The 17,746-nt window shown below is 38.4% G+C and overlaps 1 protein-coding gene across 3 annotated transcripts in view; it reads left to right on the top strand.

Annotated features, from left to right (window-relative positions):
- Positions 1 to 17,746, top strand: part of HERC3 (HECT and RLD domain containing E3 ubiquitin protein ligase 3) — a 114,043-nt gene that overhangs the window by 55,163 nt on the left and 41,134 nt on the right. For all 3 annotated transcript variants that reach the window (XM_060654647.3, XM_060654645.3, XM_060654646.3), the window contains 10 exons: positions 1,529 to 1,605; positions 2,436 to 2,657; positions 3,848 to 3,939; positions 4,688 to 4,818; positions 5,402 to 5,562; positions 7,781 to 7,857; positions 11,436 to 11,560; positions 13,120 to 13,179; positions 15,517 to 15,628; positions 16,496 to 16,685. In XM_060654647.3, coding sequence (XP_060510630.1) covers positions 1,529 to 1,605; positions 2,436 to 2,657; positions 3,848 to 3,939; positions 4,688 to 4,818; positions 5,402 to 5,562; positions 7,781 to 7,857; positions 11,436 to 11,560; positions 13,120 to 13,179; positions 15,517 to 15,628; positions 16,496 to 16,685 — 1,247 coding nt within the window. The remainder of the gene's footprint in view (positions 1 to 1,528; positions 1,606 to 2,435; positions 2,658 to 3,847; positions 3,940 to 4,687; positions 4,819 to 5,401; positions 5,563 to 7,780; positions 7,858 to 11,435; positions 11,561 to 13,119; positions 13,180 to 15,516; positions 15,629 to 16,495; positions 16,686 to 17,746) is intronic.

Below are 17,746 nucleotides of genomic sequence, written 5' to 3' on the forward strand. Positions count from 1 at the left end.
CTAGTGGAAACTGGACAGAGTATACATGTGATCTCTCTGTACTATTTTTTTTAAAATTTACTTATTGTTTTTATTTGTCAACTTTTTATTTAAATTCTAGTTAGTTAACATGTAGTGTAACATTTCTATATTATTTCCTATAACTGTATGTGAATCTACAATTATCTCAATAAAAAATAGTTGGGTTCTATTTGGTGCTAAATGCATATGTGAACTCTGTTATATAAACTTTTCGTATGTGAGAAAATAAAACATTAACAAAAGCAATATGTCCTTGCCACTCTAAATAATTTCCTCCCCACTGGGCATCTATATTCTAAGACACCCCTCTCCCGAGGGCATGTCCATCTGACTCCTTTGTTCCGTTGGCATAGACTTAATGCAGAGGAACATGGCAACTTGCAAGCTGTTACAATAGGGAACAGGAGATATTCCCAGGTGCCCAATTCTGTGGGGCAGCACCAGGCACTTTGCATGGAGTTTTTTCATTTATTTTTTTACCACAACCTGTAAAATAAGTACTGTTCTTGTCCCTGTCTTTCACATGAGCAAGCAGAGGAGCAGGATTTGAAATGTATTCATATGATTTTCCTCTTTATCATCCTAGGGAATTTGGGTTTTGCCCTTATTTTTTAAAAATTGTGGTAAACAAAAATTGTAAAATACACCAAACATAAAATTTTCCATCTTAACCATTTTTAAGTGTGTAATGTTAAGTATACTTACATAGTTATATGAACAGTCTCCATAAATTGTAAAAACCTATCTTGCAAAAATTGAAGTCTACCCATTAAACAGCAACTCCCTGTTTCTCATCATCAGACTTGATTTGTATGAATTTGAGTACTCTTGATATCTCTCATAAGTGTATTCATAAGATATTTGCCTTTTGTTACTGGATAATTTCACTTAGCATAATGTCTTCTAGTTTCACCCATACTGCAGCATATGTCAGAGTTTCCATTTTTTCGAAGGCTGATTAATATCCCATTGTATGAATATATGACATTTTGTTTTTCCACTCATCTATTGATAGACACTTGAGTTGCTTCTACCTTTTGGCCATTGTGAATAATGCTGTTCTGAACATGGGTCTACAAGTATCTGTTTGGGACCCTGCTTTCAATTCTTCTAGATATGTACCCAGAAGTGGGATTGCTGGATCATGGCATTGCCCTCATTTTGAAAACCATTTAGACACCAGCCATATTCCTGGGCATCTCTGTTCCATAACTTACTCCATTTGCCCCTCAATTGGAGATGAGAAGGTGGGAATTAACAGAGTTATGGTGGTCGGTTTAAGTGCAGACATGTTTTTTATTTTGTTTCGTTTTGTTTTTTAACAGTAGCTGCCTAACAGTAACTCCTAACCTGGGAGGTTGGTGAAAGAACTAGTAGAATTATATCATGTAAGATCATGTATTTGATTTTTAAAAGTCTTCTAGGAAAGATGTTATTGATTACAACCGTTGGGAATATTCCTGATCATTGTGCATGCCTCTTAAGAGGAAAACCTTTTCTGTTTCAGGTTAATACAAAAACTGAACCAGCAGACGATATTACAAGTTTCCTGTGGCAACTGGCATTGCTTGGCTCTTGCAGCTGGTAATGTAACATTGAAATATTATGCTAACATTATGTTAATTTGGGAAACATTTCTCTTTGCATTTGTAGGTGATGTTATCTTACCGGACACCTTTAACTAACTGGTTAGGGTCTGTGCAGTGCTGTTGGACAGTGGCATTTCTCAGACAGCCTTTGTGCAGCTTTTCTCAGAGTGTGGACAATGAAGAAGGTGGTCATCAGTGCTCTCAGGGGAGGATGAGTAGGAGGAAGGACCCAACCTCAGTGCTCTTGAACATACAGAAGATTGTTTTTTTGTAGCTACAGTCAAGCTACATTCTACTATCAAGCTTCTAAATAAGTGAAAAAGAAGGTGTTAGAGAAACCTAAGCCAGCAAATAATAATGCATTCCATGTTAGAATAAATTTGAGGGGAAGTTGGTACCAACATGTGCTTGATCCTCTGTGAGATAGTCCAGGTAGAAGCTGGACCTTATGAGCCCTGGGTTTCATGATCTTGGTGTGGTTAGAACTAGTTCAGCTTGTTTAGTGGATCTAAGCCTAGTAACTGGCCTATTCAAAACCGAATTGACGTAAACATTTAATTTTTTCTTTGCGTAAATGTTCATAGCCTTCAAAGGGCAGTAAGACTCAGTTTATCTCTCTGTTGTCATGACAAGTGGGAATTTTGGTTTTGGCAGTCTTAATAGTATGAAGTGTCTGTCCCCTCGCTCTCAGGAGAGTTTGGTGCGTTGAAGGGGAGCAACTAACAAATGACTCTGCTGGGCAACTATGTTGTTCTAATGAGGTTATTTTTGTGAATGGAACTTGTATCATTTCTCATAATACTAGTTATCCTGTTTTTATTTCAGATGGTCAGTTCTTCACCTGGGGAAAGAATAGCCATGGGCAGCTGGGCCTGGGGAAGGAGTTCCCCTCCCAGGCTAGCCCACAGAGGGTGAGGTCCCTGGAGGGCATCCCCCTGGCTCAGGTGGCTGCAGGAGGAGCTCATAGCTTTGCCCTGTCTCTCTCAGGAGCAGTTTTTGGCTGGGGGATGAATAATGCAGGGCAGCTAGGGCTCAGTGATGAAGAAGGTAAGCAAACTCTTTGTATGTATCTCTCTCTCTCTCTCTCTCTCTTTTTTTTTTTTTTTTCAAAAGCCCAGCTTATTTGTTTAACACATGCTTCTTGAGAGTCTGCTATGTGCTGGACCCATGTTAGGTACTAAGGGTGCAACAGTGAACAAGAAAGATAATACCCTTGGCTTAGTGGAGATTGCATGCTAGTGGGCAGAAGTAAACAACAGACCAGTAAATATATACTATGTCAGAGGGTTTGAGAGAAGAGTTAACCTGTTTTACATAAGGCTTCCTGGGAGGGTTTGCTTGATAAGATATTTGAGCAGACAGAGCCCTGCAGTCAAAGGGAACAGGGTGTATAGAGGCTGTGATGTGGGAAGATAGATGGTGTGCTCGAGTGAAATGAGAGGGGAGAAGAGTAGCAGAACTGGAGATCAGAGACGCAGTATAGGCCCAGTGACGCAGGGCCCTATAAGGCAAAGGAAAGATTTTGGCTTCCCTCAGTGAAAGGGGAAGACACTGGAGGTTTTGAGGAGAAGAGTGCTCTAATTTCACTTTGGCTATCACGGGTCCAGGGGAGGCTAGAAGACCCGTTTGGAGACAGCGGGAATAAAGTTGGATTTTAATATACTTTGAAGGCGGAGCCAGTTAGTTTTTCACATTGTTGGGTGTGTGGTTTGAAATAAAAAGAGAACTAGAAAGATAAAGGTACCATTTATGGAATGAGGAAAACTGTGTGTGCGTGCGCGTGTGTGCATGTGTGTGTGTGTGGTGCATGCGGTGAGAGTGGGCAGAGTTGGAAAGTGTGGGGAAACCATGAGTTAGGTTTTAGATGTATTAAAAACGAGATGTCTGGGATGCCTGGGTGGCTCAGTCAAGTGTTAGACTCTTGATTTCGGCTCAGGTCATGATCTCATGGTTCTTGAGATCAAGCCTCACATCGGGCTTCATGCTGGTAGTGCAGAGCCTGCTTGAGATTCTCTCTCTCTCCCTCTTTCTCTCTGCCCCTTATCCCCTCAAAAATAAATAAATAACCCTAAAAAAACATGGTATCTGCTAGACATTCCAGTGGACGTGTAGGCAGAAAGGAGAATATGTGAGTCAGGAATCCAGGGGGACCCAAAATTCATGTCAAGATAGCTGTGTTTGATATTTCATCTCAAAGACAAAATGGTAGTGACATTCTCATTTTTCTCTTATTTTAGATCGAGAGTCTCCTTGCCACGTGAAACTCTTACGAACCCAAAAAGTCGTCTATATTAGTTGTGGAGAAGAACACACAGCAGTCCTCACAAAAGTAAGGGACTCAGAGCGTTCTGGTTTGTTCTGTGATGCTTTCTTTGGTGCTAGATATGACACAGATGATTATTATTACTTGATTATTTTTGATAGCATTTTTTAGCATAGTGATGGTGTTTAAAAATAGTTCAATATAATCTTAAAATATATAGCAACATTTTTTGTTCTGTAAAACAATTAAATATGTGAAAAATAAAGAGCAATGTACTTAATGTTTTAAAATTATCAACTTATTTCTTCTAAAACAGTTATATCTAGAGAGAATGAAAATGTATTTTTACATTGAACAAATACTGTTATAGATTCACTTTAGTAAAATGTCTTAGCATTTATTCAAGTACAGCAGGGAATAAAGTAGCTCACTCACCAAGGAGTTTGTGGAGCATTTAATTTATTATATATGAATGATTGTGCAAAATCATGCCACGTCACCTACCTCTGTTTCTCCTTATTTTGTTTGCTTCCGAACACATCATTGTACTTTTAAACAACTTTTGAAATTTAAAGATGGCGCCTATTCCCTTGAGCAGTGCTGTCTTTGTTCCATAAAGATATAGTTTTAATTTCCTTTATTATTATTTTTTATTTAATGAACATATTAAAGATGTGATTTGGGTGAAGGATCATGTGAGTGTAGTGTTCTTGTACAGACTGCTGTGATAAGAATTTTGCATACAGAGATTTTTAGAGGAGTGTACTCAAACTCAGAGATACAGTGCAGTCATGTGGTATTTGTCCCTTGTTAGAGTGGAGGTGTGTTTACCTTTGGTGCTGGTTCCTGTGGGCAACTTGGACATGATTCCATGAACGATGAGGTTAATCCAAGAAGAGTTCTGGAGCTGATGGGCAGTGAAGTAACGCAGATTGCTTGTGGCCGGTGAGTGCTCCTCAGAGCTTCCTAGTGTCTATTAAGACCCAGAAATGAATTTTGTCTTTGTCGTGACCAAGCATATGGATCAGTATCTTAAGAGATCTTAACTGCATACACACCTATGGGGAAAGTTTGGAGAGAGTCTAATCTGAGCAGTGTGTGACAAGGATGGGTTTGAGATGAGTGGATCAAGTTGGGGACATTAGGTTTCTTCTGGGATAAAGACTGGTAGGATAGGGGGGAAGACATGAAGAAGGGAAAGTGAGAGAGCCTCAAAGAACTTCTTGGAAATTTTGCCTGGTCCACCCTGCTTCTTCTCTGTCATCCCACAGGCCAAATACAGCAGGCCATGCAGCCTTTTCTAAGTCTTGCCCATCCTTCTTGTTGCCTAGAGTCTCAGAGAAGGGCAGCATTATGGAGAGCCAGCTGCTGCTTGCTTGCAAACAGTCACATGTAAATGTGGGGTAGGATTTCTTAGGGGCATCCCTAGGTATTGCTGTGCTCATATGTGGTGGTTAAAAGAGTCTGAGTGTATGTCCCTATTAGTAGAAACTATGCTGGTAAGTTATTTTAAATTATTTTTCCCCAGACAACACACTCTAGCCTTCGTGCCTTCTTCTGGACTCATCTATGCATTCGGTTGTGGAGCAAGAGGTCAATTGGGAACGGGACACACTTGTAACGTTAAGTGCCCATCCCCTGTGAAAGGTTACTGGGCTGCCCATAGTGGCCAGCTTTCAGCCAGAGCTGGTAAGAGTGATTTTCATTGGAATTTAATGGTATTTTAAGTGATAAAAAATTTTTATAGAACACATATCTGTTTTTTACCTTGAAGTCTTTTGGAGGAAATAAATATGAGATATATTATTTTAACATTGATCAACAAATACTTGAGTAGTTACTATGCATGAGGCCTTATAATTAAGATCCTAGAGATCTTGATTGAGATCAAGCAAAAAATGTTACTTTGGCCCTAAAGACCTTGGTGGTGGTATATAAATTTTATTTATTATCATTGCTGATAATGAAAGTTAATGTTTATTGAATGCTTAACCAAGCTCCATTACTTAAGCTAAGCACCAAAAACAACCTTAAGAATTGGTGGTTATGATTCCTATGTTGGAGATGAGGAAATTGAGTCTTAAGGAGGTTAAGTAACTTGCCCAAGATTACATAGATTCTGGGGACAGGAATTAAACCCAGGTCTGCCTCATTCTAAAGCCTGTGCTCTTTATGCTTGTGCTGTGTTACCTTTACTTTTGCTACTCTGGTCATAACATCATGACATGGTTTCTTTTTATCCCATTTTTTTTCTTCCCTTAAAAAAATAAGTTAAATAACATAACATCCATTTCATTGGAAATCCAAATAAGGCAGTCACTCTATATGAGTGGCTTGAAATAATAAATCCAGGGGCTGACATGGAGCTGGAGAGCCATTAAAAAGAAGTGTGATTTAATAATAACTTTGATTTTGAAGACTATAACGTGACTTATGGCTTGATTAGGATTTTTAAAAAATGTTTATTTTTATTTATTTTGAGAGAGAGCAAGCAGTGAAAGGGTAGAGAGAGAGGGAGAGAGAGAGGATCCCAAGTAGGCTCCATGCTGTCAGTACAGAGCCCAGTGCGGAGCTCAGTCTTAAAAACTGTGAGATCGTGACCTGGCTGAAATTAAGAGTTGGACGCTTAACCGGTGGAGCCATCCAAGTGCCCCGATTAGGATTTTCTTTTTAAACAATAATAACCATAAGTTTTCTGCTGGTTTATAACTTCAGTGCAAGGACTGAGTCTTTTCCTCTTTGTAAATCTGACATATAGCACAAGGCCTGACACAGACTTCTCAGTCAGTCAAGATGTATGGAATGAATATATGAGCATCTAAAAATGTAGTGGAACTTACAATATAAAATAAACAAAATTTGGTTTTGATGATGTTCCCCACAGTGAAGGAATGGCTAGTTGTCCTCTTCTCTGTCATTTGAGAATTTCTTTTACCCCAAGGCATTGTAGTCATGCTAGGAATGCATGTGTTTAAGAAATATACCAATTTTAAAAACTCAAGTGTTGTATCAATTAATTTGGAACCACAAATTCTTAAAGTTTCATTACGACCTAATTTATGTGATCATAAATTTGTGTTTGGATGTTTGCCAGGATGATTTTATAACGTTAAGTAGGTAAATTTCAATTCATTATGTAAATGCTGTGGTTTTAGGAACCTTCATGGTAATGTGGGAGCACAGAGGAAGGCATCAAGGAGTATTCCGGTTAGAGGAAGTTTGAGCTGTGTCTTAAAGGATGATTTGGAGTTAGCCAGGTAGAGGACTGTGAGGGAGTGGGCAGTGGTGAGTACCACGGAATCACACAATTCCAGGAGCACCGTTGCAACTTCGCCCTAGGAGGCACCATCATGGAGAGTACAGTGTGCACGGGGGGGTGGTGGTGGAAGGAAAAGATGTGGAGGTAGGGAATAGTGTGGTCTGTTAGCAATGAAAGCAATGTGGTGGTATTGGAAAGTCACCGTGGATATGGTGTGATGGAAGATAAAGCAGGGAGTAGGAAATGGAGGTCCTTACATGACAAGCTTCATCCTGAAGGGGCTAGAGACCACCACACTCTGATGTTGGATTATTTCTTAGGCATGTTACCGTTGATAGTAGTGACTATTTAAAATTTCAGGTCAGTGGCATGAAAGATGAGAATGAAAAATAGAAACAAGGTCAGGATTAGCTGGCAGTTAGGGAGGGGGTGGAGGTAGGGTTGGAGTGGGGGATACCATTTTATACATTTATTTTTAATCGAAGTAGAAACAGTTTTGGGCAGAGAGCCAGGCGAGAAGGTTTCTTCTCTGATATAAATAAAATGGATAGGAAACTAGTCTGAAGCGTATTTTGGAATATTAGAAAAGGGGATCATGGAAAAAGCTTAATTACTGAAAAATGTGCTGTTGAAAATTTTTTTTGACAGATCGCTTTAAATATCATATTGTTAAGCAGATCTTCTCTGGAGGAGACCAAACTTTCGTACTTTGCTCCAAATATGAGGTAAAATTTCTTTTCACTCTTCTTTGGGGATGGAATAATGGTGAACCAATATTTATTGTTATAAACAATTACATGAGAGCAATGTTACTCTTTGTTTCTAACAATTTTATCTTATTAAGGTAAGCCAACTAGAACTTGAAGACATTCTCTCTATTTTGCTTCTGTGAAGTACCAATAACTTTCCTGGTATTTTAATCGTAGGATTCTGATTTATAATTTAAAATTATTTGTTTATGTCTGTATTCCAAAAGATATTTAAGGAGGCCCAGAGAGTTTGTAATAACTTTGTTATTATTTGACTTTCCATTTCTTCCCTGTTAAGTAGCAACAAATGCTAGGTATTTGAAAATTTAGTGGGTGTGTTTGATGTGATTGAGTATATGCAAAATATAAAAGAGATGATACAGTATTCAGATATCCTTTATCATTTATCATTTGCTCACAGCACCACACTAAACTTTCAGATTGTCTCCAATGTCACTGTAGTGGGTAAGTCAGGAAGAATGACATTCCAGTATCTTTTCAGGGTTGAAGGGAGAAGAGAAAGTGGTGCAGTATCTATGACAGAGCTTTTAATTGATTCTGTTCTTCTTGGACAAAGGAAGTCATTCTGAAACCAGGGGCACAGATTTGTTTCCTGCCCTGCACTCCCTTCCTTATTTTTGTGCTTTCTCTCCTCTCTTCTTCCTCGCCCACCCGCTTTTATTCAGGAAGCATGTATGGAGGACCAACCATGTATCGTGCATTGATTCTTATCCTCTCATGGAAGAGCAGGGAAGGGTTACTAGTGATGACAGAGAAATCAGAATTGGTTGGGAGGAAAAGAGGAGCTGTGGAGACAAGGGCCCTATGAGTCCTGGAAATTCTCCCCATTCGACTGATACTTTGCCATCTTTAAATCTAGTCAGTATAATTCTATGATGTGGTAGAAGAGGTTGTGCTGGAGTCTGTGGCTTCAGGTTGGACGGTGGAAGTGGACAATTAGATATTTTGCAGGTCAGGAGCCTGGAGAAGGTTCTGTTTAGTGCTACCATCTGGGGTGATTTGGAACTGCTGTGTTAGACCTATTTTAGACCTGGCTTCAGTGCTTCACAGAGAAATCTTGGAAAACTGAGATGCTTTTTTGTTTCTTCAAAATGCGAGTAAAGTGAAATATGAAAAGCACTAAATCTCTGCAGGATAATAATTTTTTGTCCATAAGTATTAGAGTTTGAAGTATTCATTTCCCTAGGAATTGACTTGAATAAAATTGTCCAACTTTAATTTTCCTGTGAAAGTTAACATAAAAACTTAGTTTTACTACTTTTATAAATACAGTACCTGATCTAAGTAGTTGGATTTAAAATTTATTGTACTTAACACTGTTGGGACTGGAAAACAAAACATTGATGAAAAGAATCTAAAATAGTGTAAGGTTAAAGAAATAGGGCAGATTAAAGGTTAAACCACTGGTAAGAGTGGTATGCATTAAAAATGTAAGATAACAAAGAAAAAAGAAACTAAAGATAGACTATTATTTAGGAAGGTGTTGCTCTTTCTCTTTAAAACTGAAGCCTGTGCACTTCTACTTGAGCATAGATGTTTGTTTAGATACAGAGACTGATAAAATCATATGTTTGCCCTGTTACCATCACACTTGAAGAATCACTTAAAAGACCTAAGAGAAAAGCATCTGTGTAGTGACGGCCTCCATTTCTATAAACACAGCTTATTCAGTGAATGCTAGGTCTGAGGTGGAAGAAGGAAGGGGAGGAGTTGGGTATAGATACTGTTTTACTACCTTTGATTCCACGTCTTGGAAATTTGGTGAATGCAAACCATAGCCCCTTTTTTTCCTTTCTTGTTGTTCACTGGATAGGATTGAATAAGGAATGTTGGGATGTTAGGGTGCATGTGCACCTGTAGGTGACATAATTCTCTCTTTCCCAACAGTTATTCTCAACCTTGGTTGCCCATTGATATCAGCTAGGGGCCTTTTAAAAAACACTGATGCCTCTAGAGATTCTGATTTAATTGGTCTAGAGTGTGACTTGGCCATCAAGATTTTGAAGGCTCTCATGATCCAAAGTTGAGAAAAGTTGATGCTAGGTCAGTTTGTTTTTTCTTTTTGGCCTACATATAATTAGAAGGCACAGAAAATTCATATCCTTTCCTTGAGTCTTTAAGTGATTCTGAGATTATACTTCATTCAGGGCATCTGTAGTTTATTGGACATGCGATGAAGAATGAGAAAGTAGTTCCACGTGAAATGTTTTATTGTAAGTATATGTTAGAGTCTCTGTTCAGCCACCACTGTAAATGAGGAAAGTAATTAAAATTTAGATAACACCAGTGGTTTTAAGACTAGGGTGAAGAGGCAGTCTTGCATGTGTGTGTTCAAGTGTCTACTTTGTCTTATGATTTTTCTCTGTGTCATTCAAGATGAATTTGTTCTCTCTTAGATGTCTGTGGCCATTTTAATAAAATAATTATCAAGACCCAGATGATCAAAAACATTGTCAAACGTGTGATTTGTTATATGCCTTTCTCCTTTCCCCTTATTATATAATATCTTACAACTATGGGGGAAGTAACAAAGAAAATTTACTTTGGAAGTTGTATTTTCATGTGTAGGTACAAAGGAAAAAATAATCATGTTATGAATTGATGGATGAATGGTTTAATATAACCTTTTCCCTCTTTTCTAGTGACAGTTATGGAGGGTATAAAGCACTTTCAACTTTTTCTTAGTTCTAGATCAAGAATAGGTTTTGGGTAATATCAGTTGAATAAGATAAATTATAGAAAACAAAAGTGCTTATATTTTTTAAAATCTCACTGAAGAAAGGATGTATAATGCTTGTAGCATTTGGAATTGTCGAGGCCATTATTGACATGTCCTTTTTGGCACCTTCCTTACAAATGTATAACTATATACCTGGAACAAGAAATTAAGAGTCATTACGTTTTCATAGATTATTGCAATATAGATTATAACTGAACTTTTTAATAATATATTTTGTTGGAGTTGTGTGACTAGTTATGGCAAATGATCAATACCTTAAAAGCCTTGATGTTACAGTGATCCAAAGCAGAGGGGAAAGAAGTGTGGAAAAGCCCTATTGGGTTTGTTTCTCTGGGAAACAGGCTGTGAGACTGAGATTTATGTTTAAACAGTCTTTCAGGGAGTGTGGTAGGAAGGCATCTATTTAGGGATGAAGGAGGCAGCCCTGGGCCTGCAGGGAGAGACTGTGGATCTGTGTAACAGAGGCCTAAGCCAGTCTCCTCGGGAGCTCTGAAGTCAGGATGGCTCTTCAGCCAGTCCTGAGTGGAGGCAAGGAGGCTAAGCCTTTATACTACACCTCTACCTGCCCCTGGACATTAGAGGGATGAAGCAGTGGCCAAGGGCAGTTCTCGGAGTGTAGCCCAGCTGGGAGCTGTTGGGAGCTTACGCTCTCAGCAGCTCAGGGAGTGTAGAGGGGGGTGTGGGCAGCACACCCCAGCTCCTGTGAACACAAGACTGAGAATATATGAGGAGAAAGAGAAAAGATCCAACCTACATAATTTCTCTTTTTTTACTGTTATATTTAATCCTCCAGAATTCTTCCCCTGCTGTTGACTTTAGGACGATGAACCAAGCACATTACACCAGTCTAATAAATGATGAAACCATAGCAGTTTGGAGACAAAAACTCTCAGAACACAACAATGCAAATACAATCAAGTATGTGGCTGCTTGTTTTCATTTTCATTTTTCCAGAGTACGTTGGAATCTTTTAGCTCAGTAATTTCCCCTACTTCCGTATTGAGGTTATGAATGGAGTTTTACATTTTAGGGAATCTTTTTATTTTTGTTTTTCTGGCACGTATTTCTTGAGGATTTGGTGTCCTTAGGCCCAGATAACATAATAATTTTTGCCCCCATTCTCTCAGAGTGTGTCCCTTAACCTTACCTTATTCAGATCTTAAAAATCCTGACTGATGAAGGCATGGGTTGGCTTTTATGTTAAAAAAGCTCAGTATTATGGTTTAACCTCAAGAGTTTCTTCATATGTGGATCCCAAAGCATCCCAAAAGTAAGACAAATGTTAGCTTACCTAACCTGAATAATTTCTAGCATTTTCACATTCAGAATGATTAGTCAAGATGGTAATATAATGCCAAGTTGAGAAAATAAAGTAAAAAGGATTGATGCCTTTTATCCCGCTTATTTTAAAGGAGAAATTTTTTTTGTGCACATTTTTATACATTTTCATTGACTTTCCTTAGTATTTTCATTTTTCTGCCATCTAATATTTGGGAATGAATGAATCATGCTCTGTGTACATTGTACACTGAAATGTGTATATCTTCTTTATGACATAGAGTGTAGTAGGGCAAATGACCAGGGCCCTAAACTTTGGGGTGCACCGGGATCATTGGGAATGCCCTTAAGCAGCTCATGGCGGTCCTCAGAATTTCTCTAACCTTAGGTGGGTCTGATGAGGAATTCAGGCTGGAAGGATGTGGGGGTGAGGGAAGGGGACTAGACTCATCATGAGAGGGGCAGGATGGATTCCGCTTCCCTGGGACCTTGACAGTTTACTAGTTCCCAGTTCTCTCATTTATAAAATGAGGGGATGGAAGAAGTTATCTCTAAAGACCATTCTTGACCCAGAAGTTATTGCAACCCCCTCCTTAACCATGTATTTGTTGTATTCCTTCCCTTTTCTATATACTAGATGAGAGGGTCCAAGACTCTTCACACGCAGTTTCATTCTGGGTCTTCAGACACTAGCTATTTTCCCAGAGCCTCTGTTATCTAGGTAATAGGAATAAACACTCACTTCACTTATTTTCAGTTTCTTTCTCAGATAAGAAACAAAATAGAAGGCAGTGGTTGTTTACTTATTAATTTGCAAAGACAGTTTCTGTGTTTGGGAGATAACAGCTCAACATCTCTTTTTTGATTATATTTTGTTTGTGTTGGGAGATGAGCTGGGGAGTATCTTAGTTGATGGCAGAAGGTTGTTCGAGATCATTATCAGGTACAAGAATTGTTCTTTCAGTAGCTTTGGTACTTTTGATCTTAACATGACTTATGGAAAACTTAAGTACTTGTCTATTTTGAGATGTGACACAATGTTTCTCTACAGCAAATGTACGTTTTCCAAGGCTTCATCTGGGTAAGAAAGAGCTGCTATTAATGAAACCCTGGAATAGATGACTAATCTATTATTGAGGCTTGAGTAACCATTTATTTGTAATTATTAAAGGCTTACCTACCTTTTTCTTTCTGAGCAGTGGTGTTGTTCAGATATTATCTTCTGCAGCCTGTTGGAATGGAAGTTTTCTTGAAAAAAAGTAAGTGATTTAGAATCTTAAAAAAATACCCACATGTGATGCAAATACTTACTCAGTAGCAAAGGCAGTGAAAGACTTCTGTTCTCTTTGATGGTGGTTGGCCTTAATTCACTGATGATGATTTGTGCAAAACTTGGAATGCCTAATAATGATGAATGAGAGGGTGTCAGGAAGGGCAATGCTGATTCATGCCTGGTTGGCAAAGCAGCAGATTAGCATAGAGACTATCTCAGAAAGAGTTGGTGTAATCAATAGTAAGATTTCTCAGGTTTTTCTGAAATGGTATCCCCACACGTGTACTGTATTTGTTCTTAAATTCTTAATTCTTTAATCTCCTGGGTTTCATTGGTTTGCTTTCCCCATAGATTTTTCTTTTCTCAAAACCAGTGAGCTCAGGGGGTGTTCCAAGGAAGCTTCAGGAGTTCCTTGGACTTAGGTCTAGCCCAGTTCACCAGGAGATTATTCGGGCTGAATTTCCAGGTAGAAAATAGTGTTTCTTTGCTTGGCCTTATCCCTTCTGCAGGTATCCCCCTGAAGAACCTCATGCAGCAGAAGGGTTTTGTCACGGGTTTTGATCTTTGGGGACCCCAATTCTCGACTATCTCTCGATCCTTTTTGTCAGTGACCAGGCAAATGAAATCCCAAGAAGAACTTAGAATTCAGTTCTGTATGTGAATCCCACTCCCTCCCCCACCAAAAAATGATGTCCCTAACTGGGTTGCAAGAGGTCATCTCAGAAACTTTTCTTCTGTTACAGCTAGAGATTGCCAAGTCATTTGTTTGTATCATTAGGGCCGCTGGAATGAGCTCATCCAGTTTATTTCAGCTTTAATATTTAGCTTTTTCCTTTAGGGAAAAGTCTTCAGGATTGTGCTGATGTTGGTTTTTTAGAAGTGGTTTTCCACCAGGCTGATTTATCTTCTAAGAGGACATTTGGCAATGTCTGGTGACATTTTTTGGTTGTTACAATGGTGGGGGGAGGGTATACTACTGGCATCTAGTGGGCCAAGACCAAGGATGCTGCTAAGCACCTCACAATCCTGTCCACCCAACAAAGAATTACTTGATCCCAAAAGTCAATAGCACCAAGGTTGAGAAACCTTGTTCTAGAAGGACAGCTTTTAATGAAGGTTGGGAATGGCTCTTGGCCAGACTTGTTAGGTTATTCATCCTTAGGATCATGAATTCCATAGAGAGGTGGGTAAAGCCTTAATTTTTTTTAACTGACAACTGTACTATTTCAGGATTTCTGCTTATATAGCTTATGAACAATGCCTCACAGGAAACCGATTGAAGTAAAAGACCACTTTTGCAAAGAGTAAATACATTTAGATAAAATGTTTTATTTTTTCTTAATAGTGTGACAGAAAGTACCTCTAAGCATATAGAAGGTTACATATAGGACACCAGAATTAATTTCTGCGTTTGGGGTAGATCTATTTTTAGAGCAATAACAACAAAGGACCCAACAAACAAAGCCCAAGCATCTCTTGATTTGACCATTTAGGTTTCAATGCATATGTTGTTGTTTTTTTAATGTTAGAAACTCTCTGTTTTTATGAGTTACAGCATTGCTGTCAGATAGTGTTAAAACTATTAGATGTGTCCGTTACCCATCAACAGAAGTCTATTTTGCAAACAGGAAGTTATTTTGTAATTAATAAATTTGGTATATTCAAGAGTGGGAATTTAAAAGAGACATTCTAAGTCTCAAAAAGGCTATGACTTTATATAAAGTTAGGAAAAACGATTAGTTGCTAGGAAGTTAAAAACAGTATCAGTGAAATTAGTCCTTAGGTGTATGTAATTGTATCCCTTGTGTAAGACGTTAACTTTGTATTTGTTGTGGATTTGATTTTTTTAAAAACACTTTATTGAGAAAAGCTTTAAACAAGGAGTTTTGTTCTACCTGCCATTTGTTGATGATTGGGCCAGTTTGCACAGGGGATGTTTTTGCACCTAGGCACAGCATCTCTACATCTAGTTCAGTGTACCATAATTACAGAGAAAGGCAAACACACAAGAGTAAATCATGGAAATAACACTCTGCTTATAAGTTTCAAGATAATCTCAAGTCGAAATGATGACTTGCTTGTACTTTGAATTGAAGGGAAAAAACACTTGAAAACTTTAAGATCATCTTGGAAAAGGGGTTCCATCCAGAGCTTGATTCTGTTTGGCTTCCTTAAAGTGTAATATTTTTACACAGCTTGTCTGCTGGGTCAAATTTAAATCTGATCGGTATGGATAGACTATTTTGTCTCCCTACTTCTAATTCCCAACAGAGTGTTTGCTTTGTTTTTCTTTTATTAACACACGTTTGAAATTTTTGTTTAGAATTGATGAACATTTTAAAACAAGTCCCAAAATCCCTGGGATTGACCTGAACTCAACGAGGGTGTTATTTGAGAAGTTAATGAGCTCCCAGCACTCCATGATTCTAGAGCAGGTAAGTTCTATACATTTGCAGAATGTATTCTTTTTTTTTATTTTTTTAAATGTTTGTTTATTTTTGAGAGAGCACAAATAGGGGAGGGGCAGAGAAAGGGGGACAGAGGATCTGAAGTGGGCTCTGTGCTGATAGGCTGACAGCATTGAGCCCATCATGGGGCTCAAACTCATGAACCACAAGATCATAACCTGAGCGAAAGTCTGACACTCAACCAACTTGAGCCACCCAAGGCACTCCTGCAGAGTATATTCTTCTTTTTTATTTTTTTTAATGTTTATTTATTTTTGAGAGAGAGAGAGTGTGTGTACATGAATGAGCCGGGGTGGGGCAGAGAGGGAGACATAGAATCCTAACAGGCTCCAGGCTCTGAGCTGTCAGCACAGAGCCTGACAGGGGACTTGAACCCACGAACTGTGAGATCATGACCTGAGCCAAAGTTGGACACTTAACCAACTGAGCCACCCAGGCGCCCTCAGAGTATATTCTTAAAAATGCATTTTTGTATTGCAATAATTCAACTTTAAAGAGAAACAAAAGAGTGTAAGATAAGAAGGCATAAATCTTGTATAAATCTTAATTTTACAATATTCACTTTGGGAATTTGACCTACCTTGAGCTTTCTTTTTAGCTTAAATCTTTTGAAGGAAATGCCCTTCCAGAGAAGTCTGCACAGGTGGAGATGTTTGACTTTTCATTCCATTGGTGTATCTCCTAAGCACCACTAGTGCTTGGCTCATGGTTGATTCTCTGTGCATACCGACTGAGTGGGAGTTGAGACTCTATCAAATAGCTTATGAATTTAGAGATCAGGTAACTAGATCTCAGCAATGTTTGAATTTCTCAGTATTCTTTTCTCTCATACAGATCTTAAACAGCTTTGAAAGTTGCCTGATTCCTCAGTTGTCAAGTTCACCACCAGATGTTGAAGCCATGAGAATCTATTTAATACTACCTGAGTTCCCCCTGCTCCAGGATTCCAAGTATTACATAACATTGACTATTCCCCTGGCAATGGCCATTCTGCGGTTGGATACAAACCCCAGCAAAGTATTAGGTGAATTTGCTAAAATCAATACCAGTGGTTTTGTATTTTTTATTTCATTGTTGTGACCACTGGCTCTCAGTGGACTGAGATCTGAGAATCTATTTGTCGCCATTTAATATCCTTAACATTCAAACCTTTCTTTCTTTGCTGTTGTCTTCTAACTGGCCATATTTGCAGTATGAGCAAATCGAACCATCATTTAGGTTATTTGAAATGATTCATGCCAGACTCGTCTTGATTTTTAAATATTCACAAAGTTAGATTAACTTTATTTTTTCACCTCCTACATTTGCTAGTAGTTAATGGTGCCTCAAGAATTAGTGTCTATCTGTTGCTCTTTCTCCTATACCTAATTTAGGGGGTGGGAGTGAAATGAGTAGTTTGGTGTGATGCACAGGTCTCCAAAAGAGGAGAGGAAGAAAATGACCTAGTGGAGACTTACCAAATGTTTGTTCTGTTTTTCTTTTTTAGGACAGTTGAGTCCACACTGATTTTTGCAGGCTACGGACACTTTGCTGAGATAAGAACCTTCCGTTCCTCAGTGAATTGGAGAGTGTCTCATGGAAGTAGCGCCTGAGATGTTTTTATTAATCAAGTGCAGAAAGTCTGTCACCTGGGTTTTTCCCCTTTTTTTTTTTCCTGGTAAATTTTTTAGGTGTTCATTGCAACTCAGTAACTTCTGTGTTCCAAATGGACTAGGATGTTACTTGAGTGTGTCTCCCCATAAGTAAAGAGACCTGTGTTCCTGAGGATGGAATTCTGGCTTTTCCATACTGCTTCTACCTTTGCAGAAGATATAAAAACAAAGAATAATGGAAGCACTAGTAATATGTTAGTCCTTAATTTTGTTTTTTTAAGACCAAAGCCCTTCGTGGCCTATCTTTTCAGGTGTTCTAATAGGCTATGAAGTAGAGAGATGGCAATCTCTGAAGGAATTTTACCTGACGTTTAGGGTTTTTTTTTAATTTTAATTTTAATTTTTTCAGGTAGGACAGTACAAAGAGATCAGAGTTGTTTAGTTTTACACTTGTTTTTAACTTCTAATGAAAGAAATTTAACTTTAAAAGAAT

The sequence above is a fragment of the Panthera onca genome, chromosome B1, assembly GCF_046562875.1.
Source record: "Panthera onca isolate mPanOnc1 chromosome B1, mPanOnc1 haplotype 2, whole genome shotgun sequence".
Lineage (NCBI taxonomy): Eukaryota > Metazoa > Chordata > Mammalia > Carnivora > Felidae > Panthera > Panthera onca.